Source organism: Chrysemys picta, chromosome 1 (assembly GCF_011386835.1).
Source record: "Chrysemys picta bellii isolate R12L10 chromosome 1, ASM1138683v2, whole genome shotgun sequence".
Classification (NCBI taxonomy): domain Eukaryota; kingdom Metazoa; phylum Chordata; order Testudines; family Emydidae; genus Chrysemys; species Chrysemys picta.
Window position 1 is genome coordinate 192,955,701 of NC_088791.1, and position 20,520 is coordinate 192,976,220.

General features: G+C 42.0%; 1 protein-coding gene across 10 annotated transcripts in view; it reads right to left on the reverse strand.

Moving 5' to 3' along the window:
* The window catches only part of SETD4 (SET domain containing 4), a 24,655-nt gene continuing 4,135 nt past the window's right edge, over positions 1-20,520 (reverse strand). For 6 of the 10 annotated variants that reach the window (XM_065590204.1, XM_065590196.1, XM_065590212.1 and 3 more), the window contains 11 exons: positions 20,112-20,215; positions 19,107-19,202; positions 17,955-17,992; positions 17,196-17,284; positions 14,010-14,439; positions 12,053-12,227; positions 10,617-10,698; positions 10,060-10,140; positions 9,035-9,158; positions 6,790-6,998; positions 2,992-3,127 (listed from right to left, as the gene is read on the reverse strand). In XM_065590204.1, coding sequence (XP_065446276.1) covers positions 6,828-6,998; positions 9,035-9,158; positions 10,060-10,140; positions 10,617-10,698; positions 12,053-12,227; positions 14,010-14,439; positions 17,196-17,284; positions 17,955-17,992; positions 19,107-19,202; positions 20,112-20,184 — 1,359 coding nt within the window. In that variant the 5' untranslated portion in view covers positions 20,185-20,215 and the 3' untranslated portion in view covers positions 2,992-3,127; positions 6,790-6,827. Of the gene's footprint in view, positions 3,128-6,789; positions 6,999-9,034; positions 9,159-10,059; positions 10,141-10,616; positions 10,699-12,052; positions 12,228-14,009; positions 14,440-17,195; positions 17,285-17,954; positions 17,993-19,106; positions 19,203-20,111; positions 20,216-20,520 lie in introns of all 10 variants that reach the window. The other 4 variants (XM_065590240.1, XM_042855811.2, XM_065590235.1 and 1 more) reach the window with 3 other exon arrangements.

A 20,520-nucleotide genomic window follows, 5' to 3' on the forward strand; every position in this document is an offset into this window, starting at 1 on the left:
TTATTTTTTATACCATAGTTCATTTTACATATGACTAACATTATAGTAAGACTTCCTTACAAAATGCAGTGTGAGGCCACAAGCTCCCATAACATAACAGGCCAAGAGCAATTGGGTACAAAAAAAAGGGCAATAAAATAGCAATCAACTCCCTTCCCAGATAGTCTCTTTTATTTACATCATCATCATCTAGACCGTTCATCCCATTTCAGTAATTATCTGACAAAAATAAAATTCTCCCTCAACCCATCTTTCCAAATGTTCAGGTGAAGAGAAGAGTCTTGAAGCATGATGGAAAGGTTAATAAATTCAGGTGTTGGTGGACCAAGTGTGGTTGGGGGGGGGACGGAAGCAAATTATAGAGGAGAGAGACCTTCTAAGAGAATGTCCTCCTATTTAAAATGAAAGAACTCTAGCTCTGGTACCTCTGTTGATCTGAAGTGTGGTGGTGTAACACTTAAGGTATGTCTACATGCTGCCATAAACGTAGAGACACTGCATGCCCCGCTAGCACACATATAAACAGCAGTGTAAATGAGGAGGAACTGCTTAGGCGAGTAGAGTATCCTACACACTTGAACCACACGGTGTGTACACCCAACACAGGCTCTCTACACACCCACATCTATGCTGCTATTTTTAACAGTGTTCGAGTCTTTTTCCTACACAGCGAGAGGCTCAAGCACCAGGGAGATTCCAGCGGCTTCTCCACTGCCAGAGCCTTTTCCCACTCCCTGCTGCTGGAGACTTTCACTGCAGCCTGTAGCTCTACCCCACAGCAACAGGTGTATATACAGCTTGCCTTTCACTGCAGCATGTAGCTACACGTGTAGTGCCTGTACTCCACAGGCCACAGACATATTCTTTGAGAGGCAATCTTTCAGGCAGTGTTTCTAGTGGGGTTTTGCAGAGATTAGCGCTGGGACTAGTAGCAGTCAATATTTTCATCAATGATCTGGAAGTAAATATAAAAAAAATCACTGCTGATAAAATTTGCACATGACACAAAAAGATTGTCATAGTGATAAATAATAATGAGGATAGGGCAGTCATGCAAAGTTATCTGGATTGCTTGGTAAAGTTGGCCCCATTCAAACAAAATGCATTTTAATACAGACAAATGCAAAGTTACTAGTAGGAATAAGGGGAAGATATTACCTCTGTACACAGCATTGGTGAGACTGATACTAGAATTCTGCCCCTACAGTTCTGGTATCCACAATTTAAAAAACAATGTAGAAAATTTGGAGAGGGTGTAGAAAAGAGCCCCCCAAAAAATGATTCAAGGGCTGGAGAAAATGCCTCACAATGAGATACAATGAGAGCTCAATCTGTTAAGCTTATCAAAAAAGATTGAGAGGTGACTTGATTACAATGCACAAGTTCTTTCATGGGGAGAAAAGACTGGGTACTAATAGGGTCTTTAAACTAGAAGAGAAAGGCATAGCAAGAACCAATGGCTTGAAGCAGAAGCCAGACAAATTCAACTTGGAAATAAGGCACAAATCTCTAGCAGTGACTGTGGTTAACCACTGGAACCATGGGTGGATTCTCCATCTCTACTGTTTTCAAGTCAAGACTGGATGCCAAAGTGGAAGATAGGCTTTAGTCAAACAAGTTATTAGGCTAAATACAGGGGTAACTAGGTGAAATTTAGAGGCCGGTGATATACAGTAGGTCAGACTAAATGCTCAAAGTGTCCCTTTTTGCCTCTAACTCTGTGAGTCAGCCAACTCCCAAATTATACAGGCCCTGTGCACATGACAGTTTTCAACTGACTTTGTAGCCATTTATCTATGTCCTTATACCGATCCCATAGCCGTGGAACCCAAGATATCCTCTTTCCTTTCCTCTTCAAGCTTTGCCCATCACCTCACATATCTCCCTTGACCAAGACTTTATCCCACATTAGCTTTTCCAAAGCTACTAGGGTATTAGTAAATTGTTGACATGCAGCAGATCCATACTAGAAAACACAAAAGTGAGAGACCGAGGGCCTGCAGGAAAGCACACAAAAAAATAATAAGATACAAGACCATTCACACAGGTACGGCCCTAATGTCAATAGTTACCCTAACCCTCCGACAACTATGAAGTCCAGCCAGATCGATCAGGAAAGGCAAAAAGGGGACAAGAGAGGGAAATTTCTCCATGTGACAATCGGGACTGGTAGAATGCATCAGAGTGGATTTCCTGAATAGCCAACATGCAAACTATTACAACACCACAGCTCAAAATAAACTCAAGCACATCTGTTTGTTGTTCAGAGGAGGAGCAATAATCACATAGGCTGGCAACAATCTGGAGGAGTTTTTTTAAATGGGGGGAGGGAAATCTACACTTCTGCATGACGGCCACCACCCGAGCCTCCAGCATCAGTGTACTATACATGCATTTGGGTTGGGCATTGGATGAATGTTTTTGAGTCATTGTGGGGCTGACATGGCCTGTGCTCCAGACCTTATATAATCATCCCAGCAAAGTCCAGGGACCATAAATGAGATACAAAAGGGTCAGCAGAGGATGGCCCTCGCACACAAATAACATAGGGTGAGGCAAGTAGCTCTGCACTGCCTTCCCATGTAAGCCACAAAAGTAGGGACATACCAGGGAGTAGCTGCTTGGCACTATGGAAATTCTGGACTATAGTCCAGTCCCCAGGTAGATGAAGTTCCATCAGCCCCTGGAACTGCTCTAATTATTCCAGCTGTTTTGGTCCCCACAGCAGCCCAGAATCTAGATGACAAAGGTGACAAAGCCACTCTTGCCCGCTGCATTTTCTAGGCTGCGCCTCTCAGGAGAAGCGGCACAGAGTATGTCCCTATGGCTGATGTCAACACCCATAAATGAAACTGGACAGCTTTTCCGCCATAATTTTACATTATTCCTTGATGCTACTGGTCATCAAAAATGTTTGGGTCAAGCAGGCCTCTAGCTCCTGGTAAGTGAAAGCCACTGTGCTGTGACAGTCAGGGTCTGCTTTCTGAACAGGTCAAGTTATTGCAGGGTGCAAGTTGTACAGAATTTCTGCTGATGTTTGCAGGATCGTCAGATCTTCCAGGCGCAGTACTTCTACCAAAGCCAGCTGGTTTTCAAGGTTCACCTTGTCCTTTTTCATTTGGGAAATCTGAAGTGTATAAAAACCAAGAGGATATTTAAACTCAGTAATAAAAATAGATGTAGCCCATAAACAGACATTTGCGACAAATTAATTTGTGCCAGAGGTAAGTGGCATCAAAATGTGTACTAGTTACATGTTATGACTTATCAAGAAAACAGAATTAGTGGCAAAATGAAAAAGCGTTTATTCAAAATCCACAACACAGACAGAAAATATAGACTAAAGTCAACATTAAGAAAATGTCAGGCTCCTCGTGAGTAGCCCAGTGTTCACAGGAACGTAGGAATTGCCAGACTGGATGAGACTCAAAGTCCATCTAGTCCAGTATCCTGTCCGCACCAGTGGCCAGCACCAGAAGGTTCAGAAGAACCCTACAGACAGTAAGCAGATGTTCAGCAATCTGCCCCCTACAGTAGGTCAGAGATTGTGAGCCTAGTTATATTGTAGTCACTAATACTACTCAGCTACTCATAAATTTCCACCACAACTTCAATAACCACCCCGCATCCATCAAACGCTCTCTAAAACACAGCCACACCAGCATCAGCTTTCTGGACACCACAATCAGCTTCAATAATGGACTCAGCTAGCTACTTCACGAATTAGCTCCCATGCTTGAGTTAAGACAAAGTCAAGAACAGCCTCTAGAACTGACTGTTATAAGAAGCAAACACTTAATGGATCAAAGTTTTGACACAAGTACTCAACACGATCCCATTGTGCCTTTTGAACAGTTAATACCTGAACTTATATAACTGAAATTTCCCACTGTCATCATTTCGTTACACTTGTCTGCCTCGGATTTCTCCCAACATTGTCTATTCCGTTTCCTTTTCCTGATCTCGAGGACAGTAGCATAGTCCTACTAATACATTTACATTCTTACCATTTGGAATTTGTATCCATATAGATTCAACTGTGTAGTCCTCTCCCCTCTTAAATTTTTTCTAGCAAGATTCAATGGAATCCTTTATATACAGCGCTATTCCCCCACTTCTTCAGCCTAGTCTGTCTTTCCTGTATAGTTTGTAACAGGTATTACCATATCCCATTGGTTTTTAATCATTCCATCACATTTCTATATTACCTACTACATCAAGGTCCTCTTCCATTGCCAGGCTCTAGTTCACTGTTTTTGTTTTTAAAATTCTTGCATCCCCTCTGTACAGGTTCCCCCTTCCCAAAAATGTTCCCCAGAACCTAGGCTAAAACCCCTTTTCTATACACCATTTTCTCAACCACACACTGAGATTGGAAGGACTTCAGGGAATGCTCCTCTCCCCCAGATCTGGACCTAAGCCTTCTACCTAGCAGTCTAAATTTAGCTTTCAGGACTTCTCTCCTATGGCTCCCTATGTCATCAGTACCAACATGTACCACCATCATAGGCTCCTCCCCAGCATTCACCAGAAGTCCATCTAGAGTCTTGTAATATCCACCACCTTTGCAACTGGCAGGCAAGTCACCATGCTGTTCTCTCAGTAACCACATACCTGTCTATTCCTGATCTAATCCCGTACCTCTGCCTGTAATTCCATCCCCTGAAGCAACCTCTTTGGTGCCTGAGGAATTGTTCATCTCCACTATCGCAGTGGGAAGGAAATCCCATCTAAGAAGGTGTGTCCTTCCATTTCACCTACGTGCCCTTCCATCAGAAGATTGGCTTCCTCAACTGGAAGATCAGGGAAGTCAGTTCTGAGGCGGGCTTGCTCTACAATGTCCCTATATGCCATGTCTATAAACAATTCTGTCTCTGCTCCTCCAGTTCAGCGGTTCAGGCCTAAAGAAGCTGTACCTAGGCTCTGAGGGCCATGAGCTGCTTGAACGGTGTGCATACATGTTTTCTTTGCTGAGGATGTATTTTTATAACTATTTTCCATTAGAATATTCTTAACAGAGGTGCGTTTTGTTCTCAGGGGTGGCTAAAATAAACTCACAGGTAGTCATTTTATTTTACTGTAGGCAATTATACATGGCACATAAGTCTATAGTAGTGTAGACACTGAGTAGGTATTTTGATCTGTTGTATTTTTAAATGACGTTTATATTAACAAGAGTTCAAAAGCAGCTTTGTCAATAGGACATTGGTAGTGCAAGACACCCTTACATTCGCCCAGTCTAGCCACAGGGTGAAAGTTTGGTCATTTCTTTCTGTGTGTTGTGAGGCCCTAAGCAACACTAAGGAAGTGCGTGCATGAGTTATATGAATAAGTCTGGGCACTGACAATGTTATCAGTCAAACAGCAATGGGCTACCAGTCATATCCAGGGAAGTGGCTGGGCCCTAACTGCCTGAGAACCTCTGTGACACACTGACTGTTAACCCAGATAAGGTTTTTTTTTTGGGGGGGGGGGGGAGGAGGGAGGAGGGGGAGGGAGTACGTGGACTTGTAGTTTAAGATAGATGTGGTGATAACACTGCTCGCAGGAAGGAAGGAAGGCCCCAAAAGCGAACCAAAGATTAAGCCTGACCATCCTCAACAAGGACTGGACAACGCAGTAGTTGGGGTCACCAGTGTGGTTAGATGTCCGGCTGCGTATGTGTGTGTGTTTTCTGTGTGCTGCCCCAGCTCTGTGCAGACAGCTGGCATAGCAGACCTCGAATGAACCGCCCAATGACCACAAGACCCGTTAAGGTATGAAGGCATCAGGCCAGATTTATTGTCGACAAAACACAGTACTAGTATCCCGTAGACTCTACCAGACTACTAATGCATGTATGCCCGTAACAATGGGCAGCTCAGTGAACAGAGGAACATTCCATTCCTCCCTAGGCCAGACAAAGATATTCCCTCTGAGATACATCTTTATACCCTGATACAAACAAGTTAGTACTGCCCCATAGTTAGTTACTGCCCCCTGATGTGGCTAGTTATCACCCATCACCTTGTACGTGTTGGTTCAATCAATACATCTCTATTACATACTGACCTTATCTTTTAGAAGGGGTCAGTGTGTTGCTGTTATTCTTGGGGAATGTTTTTGTACCATCCTTGATATCAGAATATTCTGGTACCACTTGATATCAGGATGTGTTTGCGTAAGTACTCTGTGCTTAGCACTTCTTTGAAATATGTATTTTTGCAATATTAGCCCTGTTCTTGCCAGATTCTGTAAGCAGGTCCCGCCCCACACCAGGCCTCTAATACAAGGGCTTATGTCTCAAGTTCTCTTCCTACTACAAGAGATATGGAACCTGTGATCTCCCATTTGCTCGAAAAAAATCTCTAGGAGGTACTATGAGGCATTGCCAACCTTAAAAAGCCACGTGTGCTGCTTCATGGGTCACCACAAAGACACCCAGATGGCTAATACCCTACTTTCCCTGGGCCAGTCCCCAGGAAAGAGGAGAGAGATTCTCATAGACCAGCCAGCTGACCAGAGGATGACACATGCTATCTTAAGATATCTGAGCCAAAAGACATCATCTGGTTCCCCAAACTGCAGTTCCTGACTGACTCTGAAGCTTCACGGAGTAAGCAAGCTGAAGAGTAGATCCTTTAAGTATTTTTCTCTTTTGAATTATTTTCTAAGATAACTGCGGGGATGCCTGCAACTAAGACTTTTCCTAACCATTTGTTGGGGAGCAAAGGGGGAGAATTAGTAGTAGAGATAGAATCACATGCTGATACATCCATATAAGAAAACCATAACTGGACTCAGACTAACCTAAATTCTAAGCAAATCCTACCGCAGATCAAAAGGGGTCATCCTGGGTCTGTAGAGGTGTTAGCATAAACCACTCTGCTGGAGAGAGGAATCTTGAACTGCTGATTCCACTGTACTGAATGTAGAGAGATGAGAGTGGGAGTCACGTCCACGCAATAGTGGCACAGCACCGCAGCTGTACCACTGTAGCACCATACTGTAGACACTTCCTGCGGCAACAGGAGGGTTTTTTCTGAGAAGTAGTTAACTGACCTCTCCAAGAGGTGGTAGCTAGCACAACAGCATTCTTCCGCTGACCTAGCCGCATGTACACCAGAGATTAGGTTGACCTAATTACGCTGCCCAAGATGCAAACATTTTTCACAGCCCTGAGTGACATCAATCTAATTTTTAAGTGTAGACCGGTCCTGAATAAGCCATTAAATGATTGGCTCTCCAAGGATGTATTAATACCTGTAGGGCTAAGGCAGGGATAGGATGTGTGTGTGGGGGGGGGGGAATTCATTCTGTTATATTGTTTTAACGATTTGACTACAGATCATGTTCCTACAATGATATGATCAGTCGAACATAAGAACAGCCATAGTAGGTGAGACCAATGGTCCTGCTAGCCCAGCATCCTGTCTTTTGACAATGCCAGGTGCTTCAAAGGGAATGAACCGAACAGGGCAATCATCGTGTGATGCGTCCCATTGTTCAATCCCAGCTTCTGCCAGCCAGAGCCATGGGGTTGCATCCCTGACCATCTTGACTAATAGCCATTGATGGACCTATCCTCCATGAAATTTATCTAGTTCTTTTGTTAATTCAGTTATAATTTTGGCCTTCACAACATCCCCTGACGAAGAGTTCCACGGGTTGCCTGTGCGTTGTGTGAAGAAGTACTTCCTTATGTTTGTTTTAAATCTGCTGCTTTTAATTTCATTGTGTGACCCTGGTTCTTGTGTTATGTGAAGGATTAAATAACACTTCCTGATTTACTTTCTCCACACCAGTCATAATCATATCCCCCCTTAGTCATCTCTTTTCCAAGCTGAACAGTCAGTCCCAGTCTTTTTTTCTTTTTTTTGACTGATTCTCAATCTATTTTCTTGTCAGGTTATTGATGTCAATTGAGGTCAATTGACGCTGTTGATCACATTGTTTTAGGGAAATGCAGTAAATTAGCTAGCTTTGTATTTGCTTATTTATTTTCTCACTTAATTCATAAAAAGTACACCTCATAGAATCATAGATTATAGGACTGGAAGGGACCTCGAGAGGTCATCGAGTCCAGTCCCCTGCCCGCATGGCAGGACCAAATACTGTCTAGACCTAATTGGTTTGCCCTCGTCACATCAGATAGCCATGAGGTACACCACACCAGATAAAGGGATATGATGGCCACTACGCTGCTCCTGAGTTAAAGCCTATTGCCACTGCAAGAAGATGACTGCATGCAGTTTTAAAGAAAATCATTGTAACCGTTGGGCCATTTTCTGATCTTAGTTATGCTGGTGTAAATCCAGAATCACTTTAGTGCAGTCAATAGCAAGGGGCTTTTTTCATATGCCACCTTTTTATGCTTTACCAAGAGTTCCTAATCCAAAACCCACTTGAATTAAATGGAAATAATCCCATTGATTTAAGGTCCATGTGCGTAATATATACCAAGATATTCCCAAAAAAGTGACAGTCCCTTCCAACTCCCCCAAAGCAGGATAAATCCTAAACTAAGGTACGCTTACTGCACCAGGAGCTGATCCCAGTTATATTGGTGTAAATCTAGAGTATATTATGCCTGAAGCACACTTTGAATAGAAAAATAAAAGGCACCCTGCCCACAAAAATAAGCACTTAGCTAACGCCAGAAATAAGCTGATAATTGTAGGTCAAACTATTGCCTGTGAAACACACAGAGCCAGATGCTACCCTCATTTACATCACTGAAGTCAATGTTGTTACTACCAATTTATGCTAAGTTGTCTATGCAGTACTGTAGTCTGCACTTGAGGGGTGCAAACTGATCTGTGTTGGTGCACACTAAAAGCTCCCTAGCATGTGTTAACGTAGTCCTGTTTTAAACAGCAGTACATTAACATACACAGGAACTTTTAGTGCACACCAGCAGAGTCCACCCTGGGCCTGCCAGTGCGCAACATGCTAGTGGGGACTAAAATTTACAGCCCTCTATTGCAGACTACAGCACCATGTAGACAAGCCCCTTGGGGGCGTCTGCCCCGTTGTATTCTTCTAGCCAAGTTACCTGGTGAAGGCTGTGCTGTGTCTCCTCTATTAAAGAAAAGCATATTTTTGCCGCTATGTTCAAACTCCTCTCTTCATTTCTGGCTGAAATTATATCACCAAGCAGCACTTTCTTCCAGTAGGTACTAAAGCAAAAAATACGTTTGACAAGCGATTATTTGTTGCATTCCCCAGCCAGAAGTTAAACTGAAGTTATAGCCCAAAATAAATAAAACCCTGATAGATAACTAAGTCAAAGTTAACACACACACACACACACACACACACACACACACACAAATAAAATATAGACCCACAGCACTCAGATACCACAATGATGTGCATGTTTAAGCCACTGAGTAGCACAGAACACACACTGCATGGTATGGAAGACAGATGGGTCTCAATATCTTTCAGTTACTTTAACATGTTCTGTCCAGGACTAAACCCTCACAGCATAGATGAGTGTAAATATTTTTCCTTTTAATTTTAAAACATATTTGATAACTGACAACGCTCATGTACCTATCTGCAAACAATGCCAAGATTTTGAAGACCAATTTCACTGCTGAAATAAGCACAATCAATTTTGTGACATCAGTGCTGAACCTCTGTACTTCAGCATGAACTTGGCCCTGAAATTTCAACAGTAGTCCCTGAAATGTACTTTTCAGAGAAATCAAACTGATGTCTGAGTTCATGGGACCCATCAAAGTGACAAATGTAAGAAACAGAAACTGAACATTAAAGCAATATCCAGTTCTTGGAGTAGGAAGGGAACAACAACAGAATGCTTGGTGTTTAACTGAATCGAGTTGTCATATATGCAACAAGCAGATAACGACTTTTAAATTATATATTGTTCCAAATTCTTCTTGCCTTACACATGTGAGTAGTCTTATTGAAGTTCGAGATAATCACACAAGTATATCCAATGTTACCATCTCTACACCTCACTTAGTGTGAGAAGACACAGATTAGAGGGATAGGAGAGGCATTATTTTCTAAATAAATGACCACATTTCTGTAAGTGTATTTGAAACTTACAATTCATCTGCTCCAAGACATAACAACTTGAGAGCTGTGAGGAGTCTCCATGATGGCCCATCCCTTCCAAACGTCAAATTTCTAAAAGTGTCAAAAATTACCAAAAGGTAGAAAGCATGAGCTCATTACACAGTTTGTCATCTTCACACTAACAGTAACTGTGGCAACAAAACATCTGCCTAGTGGCAGCCTCCTCCCACCCTAGGACACAGTTAAGGAGAAGCAAATTCATAGTCCACGTGGGAACTACACTGTAACATCTAGGGGGAAAGGATTCTCCCCAGCTTCCTTTGCTCTGCTGCTTCCCACAGCCTTAGGACAGGGCGGTCCAGATTGTCTTGTGCTGACCCCTAGCCCTGATCCTTAGCTTTCATATTGTCTTTTATCCACTTAAATTCTCTTCCACTATCAAGGAGCTAAACAGAATACCTATATTTTTATAAACCAATTTTTTGGCAAGTTTAAAAAAAAAAAAAAAAAAAGCATCTGAACTTTTATTTCAGTTTTGTTGTAACTATTTTCTCAAATGGAAACCAGGGTTTTAAAGAGATACTTACTCTAACAAGTTATGAGCCTTTAGAATGGAAAGCTTCATATTTCTCTGCTTGTCTGCTGAAAAGATATGTTTAAGAAGGATATCTGCAAAACACATATTTAAAGATCCTTAAGCAAACAGTTAACACTGAAAACAAACTAAACTTGAACTGTATTTTCTTATATTTTAACTATAATTAATCTTCCAACTGAACAGTACGCAAAGACCAGCTCAGATAATGTCAAAACTTTAATGAACTTTACCTTGAGTTGAAGAACCCTCTGAAGAGCACTTAGCAACTTGCAGGACTGAACCCAGAGCATGAGTTCATTCTGGCATTTCCTAACTCTTGAGTACTTGACCTGGCAACCTTAATAAGGTTCTTTTAACACAATTTTTGACATACAGTCAGTTCTAAAGCACCAAGAGCCAGATGCTCAGCTGGTAAATCAACATAACTCCACTGAAGTAAATGGAGTTTATTTATACAAGCTGCAAATCTGACTTTAAACAGCCTTAATGCTTTATAATAAAAATGTAACTTGTCTACTGCATACTCAATTCCAAACAGCTGTCTCTCTCTTCACATGCCTATATAAGCAACCAAGCCCCACTGACAAAAAAAACAAACATTAAAAAAAAATCCACTTCCCAAGCTATTTTTTGGCTCTCCAATCAGCTTGTTGGCCAACTCATAACCAAGTCTTCACCACTTAATTATTAATTTTCTATAACAATGACTGGGCTGCCTAATAGCATGGGTTTCTCTTATTGTGGTCTTAGTTCAGCAATGCACTTAAGCACATGCTTAACACTAAGTTTAGCAGAATTGGGGCCTCCAAGACATGTGAGCATCCTCTCTATGAAAAGGCTCCATCAATATTTAGTGTGATACAGATGCACGCGCACACACACACACTTGAGAGAGAGTAGTTTGCAAAAATCTCCCAGCATTTCCAGTTCCATCCTTAAATGATTCTCTAAAGCCACAATCCTGCAAACACTTAAGCACGTGCCTAAATTTTACTCGCATAAGCACTCCCATTGAAGCTAGTGTTGCTACTCCTGTGCTTAAAGTTAACCAAACACGTAAGAGTTTTCAGAGTAAAGCTGACTAAGTTTCATAGCGTAACAAATGAAACCTGAGCAATTCCAAAAAAAATGAAGGCCACTTCACACACACACACACACACACACACACACACACACACACTTTTAGTTAAAAATCACTATTAGGTGTAGTTCAAAAAGGCAAAAATGGAACCAACTCAACCCTATATTTCACTTTAATGCTCCCAACAAACCCTAAATTGATCATATATGGCGACAGCCTAGTGCAGAGTGGAACTATGTAAGCTTCCTCACTGCCCCTCAATTACCATATTTACCCAGATGACGAGATAAAGCTGGCTGGCTCCCTAGTATTTCATATTTTAATGTGAAGATCAAGCTACCAACCTGCTGAGACATAAACCCCACTCTGTGGGTTGTTGATGGCAACGAATCCATATTCTAGCAGAAGTCGCTGGTTATCATGAGGCCCGTAACAGATAAACAGTTCTTCATGTCTTCTGCAATGTGACTCTGTCCTGATTTCATAACATCTTGTCTGCTCATTAAATGCAGCTTTTACCTTTGAGAAATTTTAAAAAGACATTTCCTCTATGGCAGTGAGGGGAAAAAACCCATCAGACCTAGAATGATAAAGACCAGTAATATTTCCTTACTGTGGCAAAAGGGTATAAACATCTAGGACTCAATGATGAAATATGTAAAGTGATTTTTGAAGGGGGTTATCTTTGTTGCACTTAGGACCTTATCTGAAGAAAGAGGAAAAATTCTCTAAAAATACTAAAACAGAACAAACAAAAAATCCTTGGGTTCAAGACTGTGCTGCCTCTAGGAGGCAGAGCACAGAAGGGGAAGCGGGAACAAAGCTAGCTTTAAGCCACCTTTGTGCTACCCTGACTCTGTGCGGTCACGTGAGTCAGTGTGGTCCCTGGCATAAATCAGAGCAACTTCATAGGCAGCCCTGATGAGGTTGCCATAGGCTGCTTGAAGCCTACTACCAGGCACTCTAGAAACCACATGCCCCTTGCACTGTGCCTTGTGAGGGGGTAATACAGAGCTGCTTACAGGGGCCCTCTGCTGGGGACAATTCTCCCCAAGCCATTTCTGGACACATGGTCCAAAAGCATAAGCATGTGACTCATTGGCTGGCACACCCCCTAGTGGCTGGGGCATGGTGTAAAGGCTTTCCTCCTTTAGCGCCCCCTGCTGACAGCCATTCCACCCCTACTGTGGTCTGCTTCTTCATATCATTCAGCCCCCCTCCTTCCAGCTCATGTAGCGTCCCACCCCTCCCAGGGTAAACCAGCTTGTGGTCCTTCGACTTCATATTGGACAGTTGGTCTGAGTCCAGACTCACCAGTCCTCATCTCTAGTATCAGGGGAGTTCAGCAGTTCTTACTCTTTGGGGAGAGAGGGGGGCACCCCCTCTTCCTTGGTAAGCTGGGAGAATTCAGGCCCTCCCACTCCATTTGGTCCAGACCAAGGACCCTCATTACACAGTCAAGGCCCTGGCTGTCTCCTGGGCCACTTCTTACCTTATCCTGTCTTGGCCCTTTATCTCAGCCTCTTCCCAGGTTCCCAGCATATCAGCTCCACTCTAAGCCGCTTCCCAAAGGGTCACTGCAGGGCTTCTTAGCACTTTCCGCTACCCAGCTGGGTCTGCTGCAGAGGGGTTTTCCTCCATTCCCCTGGCAGGGCAGTCTCTGACTCAGCAGGAGTCTTCCTGCTCCTTGAAGGACCCTCCACCACAGGGGAGAAACCTGGGTGGACTCACCTCCTGCCACTTTCTTTCTCAACTGCCTAAGTTTCCCCATTGCAGAGGTGCCTTCCTTCAGAGAGGCTTTGTCTGCCAGCAACCCTACTCAGCTCTCTGACTCCAGCCAGGCTTCTCTCACTGAGTGAGAGCCAGAAATCTGCTCTCCTTCCAGCCCTTTTAACTTCTCCTTCAGGTCTGACACATACTGCAGGTGTAGTGGGGTGAGGCGGATTGTGCCCACAGGCTTTCATTAATCCCTTCAGGCTGAGTGTGGGGTTGCTACACCTCATCATACCAGGGTACTGGGGGTGGGCAGAGGCGCTGAATCCTTTCCCCATCCTTATTTTGCCACTTGATTCATAAAATCAATTCTATTTGTTAATTCACGCTGGGTTACATGATAAGTTTTAGTGGCATATCTACTGAGCCTATAGCTGTCCTACAAACAATACACTATACACACACCAATCATGACCCTTCAGTGGGATGCCGTGTTCCTAATTCATCAGAGACAAGAATGTGGATTCTGCACAAAGTCTGTGCATTGTACATCGTAAAAACTATGGTTATGTTTTTCCAGCTTCTTACCTGAACATTTGGACTGTGGTTTAGCAGATCTAAATAAGGCGCTAGTGCATAAACATCTGGTTCTCTAGAGAAACATTCCCTCTGTGAATGCTTCATGTACACTGTTCTAGTATTAATGGTACACCAAGCCCACTGCAGGGCATCGTAGTTAAAAACAGTTTCTACATTCTCAGTAAACAAAGACTGCAGAGAAGAGAAAAAAGACTTGGAAGAGGTATACAGTTCCTGGACCACTGTTCTTTGCTCCTGAGCCTTCCTTCTTAAGGGCTCAGGAAGAAGTCTCACTACTTCTTGATCCAAACAAACAGGGCACGTATAGGTCTTTGGTAAAACATCAAGATAAGGCTTCCACACAGATTGCTCACCAGCATATTTCTCTGCTATTAAAAATGTGCACAGTGCTATCAAAGGAGATATGGGAGGCTTCCACCTATTAAAAACATAACAGATACACAGAAGTGAGGTGGAGAAAATACAACCACACATATCCTTTTAATACTTGGAGATTATAAACAAATATTTTAAACTTCTTTGTAGTTCACCTGCAAATGTTTTTTCATTATTTCGAGGTGTTTTTAAATTTATTTTTACTGACAAGCTGTTAAAAACGAGCTGGTAAAACACTGGATTTTGTTTAAACAAAAATATAAAATAGTTTTCTATACTCTACATCACCTTTTGTTATGAATTTGCTGAAAGGGTGCCTTCATATAGCACTTTGTGGTCTCATATTTGAATTCCTTTCTTTTAGGGCATGCACATTTAGTAATGTCAAACAAATCATTTACAATTCCATTTAAATAAGGGCCCCATCCTGCAAAACCTTACTCATTTGAGCAATCCACATGCATGCAAGTAGTCTTGTTGAGACCAATGGGAATACGTTGTGACGCTTCTCGACTCACCCAGAGCTATGAGTCACCTTGTTACCATCTGCTGCCAGCACGAAGGAGTCTTGCCTATGCTTAACTGGGTGTCAGCTTTCTAACACAAACAGCCCGTCATTATAGCTATATTATAATGGGCTATATTAGCCCTTCCTTTGCCCTGCAGTTTCACAACAGATGCACCCCAGGCCTTGTGTCCCTTCAAAGTGTCACCCTGTGGTATCCAGCCCCTGACCACTGAACACTCACAGAAATACCAGATCCTCTGTTCCCAGAGAAACAGCATACCAGTGTACTAAATAGTAATAAGTCACCAGGACCAGACAGTATTTCACCCAAGTGTTCTGAAGGAACTCAAATGTGAAACTGCAGAACTACTAACTGTAGTCTGTAACCTATCATTTAAATCAGCTTCTGTAGCAAAATGACTGGAGTATAGCTAATATGATGCCAATTTTTTAAAAGGGCTCCAGACGTTACCCCAGCAATTACTGTAGCCTATAGGACTAACCTGCTTGCTTGTGTGTATATATTTTTATAGTTTAAGTATTTGGTTTATTGTAATAGGTTTATAAATTTATATTAAAGTAAGCTTGGCTGTAATGCAAGAACCTACAGGCCATATTCTGTATGTTAAGCTAAGGCAAAGTTAGCATATTTATATTAAAATCTTTTACTTAGAAAGCAAAGTTAAACTATATTTTGTTACCTAAATAGATAAGTACCCACGCCTATGTTTATTTAAACTAATAAACAATGAAGAATGGCATAGGTTTTTTTTTTAAATGTTGTACCCACAGACTTAACAAGTACACCACAAGAGACTAATGTGCGTACATACCTGTTATGAATATGCTCATACATATTAGCCTATGGGGTGAGTGTACCCTAACACTTCTGTGGGTAAGGAGAATTTGGGCATAAGAGGAAGGATTTCTGGCATTTGCCCTATAAAAGAGGTAACCCACCTCAAAAGAGTATCTCCAGTTCTCACTTTACTCCATCTTCATTTTTACTTAACTTTATTTATTTTATTTATTTACGATGACTGCTACTATTAGTAGGCTATACTTGTTCTTCTTAAGCTTTAAGTTTCAAGGGAACTAGGCTAAGCTTGGTTTCCCTAAGTTTTATTCTTAGTTTATTAGGTTTTAATTTAAATATGCTAACTTTCCCTTAGCTTAACACACAGGATATAGCCTGTAGGTTTTTTGCATTACAGCCAAACTTAGGTTTATAAATTTATATTAAAGTATTACAATAAACCAAATACTTAAGCACCGCACAGGCACTCAGGGCTCCAGAGGGGAGAGATACCTCTCCCCAGACCCAGACCCAACCCAGCTCGGGCCTGCCATGGCCGTGGGAGAGGCGCCCCTCCCCTGACCCCAGCAGGGAGAGCCACCCCTCCCTCCCCGCAACAGCACCTGGGCTGAGGGGGAGAGCTGGGAGGAGTCCTCTCTCCCCACTGTAGCCTCAGGGCAGCCTGCACCCGAAACCCCTCATCCCCCCCCCCCACCTCCCTGAGCCCCTCATCCCCAGTCCCACCCCAGAGCCTGCCCCCCTAGCCGGAGCCCTCATCCCCTCCGCACTCCAACCTTCTGCCCCAGCCCTGAACCGCCTCCCACACTCCAAACCCCTCAGCCCCACACCCGCCACATGAACTTTCTTATGTGCATCAATATGGAGGTGATGTGTCACACACCACCTCCATATTGGTGCACATAACAAAATTCATTCTGCACATGGGTTAGAAAAAATGAGAGGGAACACTGCCCCAAAGTTCATTGTCCTTACTTGCAAACAGAGCTCTCCTCTGCTCACACACTTCTTCCTATAAATCTCCTGTCTTTGAAGATTCCACAATCCTTCATTAGCACTCAGCTCAGACTGTAAATGGATGCCCATTTTGAACCAAACATTTCTTGCCAGAAAGAAAACCTGCTTTTCACCTTTCTGGTAATCAGTCCCTAGTCACAGATCTTAAGGACTGAATTTTCAGTGTATATATAACTCCTTATACAACATCTATACATACATTTTGCAATGATTATGACAACCGGTGTGACAAGCTTCCAGTACAGACCTTACATGACATTATTTGGTGAACCCAGAGGATCCCTGTACCTGTTGCCATTTGGCATCCAGAGTTTCTTGGGTCACATACATGTGTAAATTAGGCTTTACAGATTGAGGCCCTAACACAAATTCAAATGAATAATCTAACAGTGTGCGAGCACCCTATCAACACCAACAGAGGAATTTCTTACGAGATTATCTTTCCCTCCTTCACACTTACTTTGCAATGTTTTCCCCAAGGTAGCTACTAAGGACAGTACCAGTGGTGAGCAAGCATTTCTCCGGCAACGAAATAATCACTTCCCCCGCCTTTGAGAAAAATCAAATAGACTAAAAGTCAGATTGAAAATGACCCACGGATGCACAATTCACAAGTGTAGAGAAATGTCCCAGAGCACACCAGAGCCAGGAGGCAAACAGATACAACCACAGCCTCAGCGCGGATCATTATAGTTGTAAAATTCTGGTGGTCCAGCAATGTAGGATGTTTGTGCAGTATGTGGCAGGATGTCCTGACAGAGGATAAACAGTTTCTGGGCTGGCTGACGACTGGCTGAGAAGCATCACCTTTCCCCTTGAACAGAATACACCACACTTGGAGCGAGACCCCTTTGACAGAGGAATTTTCTACTGGGCATTTACACCCAGATTATAGCTCCTTTGTGCCCCTTTCGAACAGGACTACATTAACATAAACTAGGTACCTTTTAGTTCATGCCTGCAGTGTCCACACAGGACAGTTAAAGCATAACATTTTGGTGCCCTTTGCAATTCACACCCCATGTAGTCCACACTGCCGTGCAGAGTACACGGAGCCTGGGGGATTCCAACTCCTGATTATAAACTATATCATCTTAGACTCCCCTCTAGTCTTTTAGGCTCTCCAGGAGCAATTTTGATTAGGGCCCAGAATGTCTCCAGCTGCTCCTGCAGTACATGTAATAAAAGCCATATAACAAACAAACAAATAAATACTAACCTGAAAGGCTTTTGTGGTCATTAGGCCTCTTCCCGTATCTGAAATAGCAGGAACAAAAAGAATGATTACAATATGGTATACAATCTTAAGACTTCTCCATAAGACTACAACAAAACACTATGAATTAAAACTGGTCTGAAAAAGGAAACATGAAAATGAACATATTTCTTATATAACATAAAAACCGTTTTTAAAAGTCCCCCATGGACTAGCTGAAGCTTATGTATGTATCTGGGCCAGATACTCTAAAGGTATTTAGACACTTAACACCTATTGATTTAAATAGAAGAGAGGCACCTAATTACCTTTAAAGATATGGGCTCTTATTTCTCTCTCTCTCCTCCTTTCTCTAGCTTCAGTCTCTTCTCTGCTGTCTCACACATTCTTATCACTGATGAAAGCCTTCATCTCTACAGCTCCTGCCATCTGAACAATCTTCCTGCATCCCTCAGCTTCACTCATTTTTTTTTCCAAATCTTGGCTTAAAAACCACTTTTTTTCCTCCCCTGCTTGTGCTTCTCCCTTTTTGCTAGTTATTTTACACTCAGTGTTTTAGTTGTCACTCTGCAATATCTCTGCACAGTTGTTTCTCGATTTATACTATGTACTATCTGCTGCCTTCTAATTTAATTCTGTAAAGATTTTTGAAGATTATTATTAAAGACACACACAGTAAACAATCCATTCAAATTTGAACTATTTATTATTGTTGCTATCTGCATTCCATCTCTACATGTTGATAGGTTTAGTTAGTCTGCCAGAATGAATGAGGAAATGGTTACAAGCTTAAGTCCTGAGCCTGTGAACACTTATGCAACAGTATTTTACAAATGTGACCAGCTTCTTTAAGGCCTATGACAGCAATCCTACAAGAAGTACTACATGAGTGTACCCCACTGCCCGTGCAGAGCCCCTTTGGCATCAGTAGCAATTTGCAACAGCATAAGAACCCCCTCGTGAGGAACAGCTTGCAGTATGTGGGCCAGAGTCTACTTGTGTGAGTGAAATTATTCATGTGTGCATTTGTTTGAAGGATTTGGGTCCTTAATGTCTGTACACTGAATACTCATTCCTGAAGAAAACCAGCCAGATGGGGATAAAACCACAGTGAGAACCAGACAACCTAGGATCAATAAGCAATTAAAGTATTACCTGAAAACTGTGCTGGTCTTAAATTACGGTCATCAAACCCCCTCTCTTTCAGCCACTTCCTAAGTTGTATATATTCCAGTATGTGACTCTGGTTTACTAAATGAAGAGAAGAGTGATTAACCTACAGCATACAATTTAATTAAAAACATGGTGCACTTGTACTGTAGTACAGTGGCTCTCAACCTTCCAGACTACTGTACCCCTTTCAGGAGTATGATTTGTCTAGCGTATCCCCAAGTTTCTCCTCACTTAAAAACTACTTGCTTACAAAATCAAACATCAAAATACAAAATGGCACAGCACACTATTACTGAAAAATTACTTAAGTTTTCATTTTTACCATATAATTCTAAAATAAATCAATTGGAATATAAATATTGTACTTACATTTCAGGGTATAGTGTACAGGGTAGTATAAGCAAGTCATTGTCTGTATGAAATTTTAGTTTGTACAGACTTCACTAGTGCTTTTTACATTGCCTAGTTTTCTACAGGCTAATATCTAGATTAGTTGATGTACTCCCTGGAAGATCTCTGAGTACCCCTGGTTGAGAAGTACTGCTGTAGTAGATTTTTACCATATTCACAGAAGAATGGTCTTTTAGAACATGACACACCATAAGATAGTGAAAAAGGCATCAGTTCTGTTAGGTACTGAATACCCTTAATGTCACTGATTTCACTGAAAATTGAGGGTATTCAGCATGACCAAGAATCACTCAGCATGTTACAAGATAAAACTCAAAGAGTAATACAGTATCATCCTTCAACCAGAAAACAGAATTCACAAAGCTAAACATGGACAAAGGAAGACTAAGTTAAAGCATATTAAAACCAGAAAATAAAATGGTTGTTCACATGTAACGGCTGATGTCCATGATTACTCTTGTCAAGACATGTAGGAGTTTGAACATGTACAGACTGTAGAAAGATCCCTTGCCAAGTAACTAATTATTCTGTTGCTTCCCTGAATGCAAACAAAGAATAGATGAAAACATACAGTACCTCCATTTGAAGGCAAACTACTAAATTGTTTTCTTCTTCTCTTTCTACCGGTCCGACCTCTATTTTTCCACATGGTAAGAAAAACTTCACCTTAGGTATACAACCTGAATGAAAAATGGGAAAACAGCCAGGTTCTTTTTTGATATTTCTTTCAGTTCCTGCATATAAAAGATTACTCACTCCAGACTTTTACAAATATACACAAAAGAAATTAAAGTTCTTCATATTCAACATGCTTCAGCTTTTCATCTCTGAAAACGCAGGACACACTAGCACTTGAATGAGCAATGCGAGGAGAGGGAAGCAAAAAGCTTCCATCCCATGCTGCCGCCTTACCTAAGAACTGGACATAATCCCCTTGGGGAACAGAGGCACTTCCATTTCTACATTTAAAAATAAGGCAGTTTCC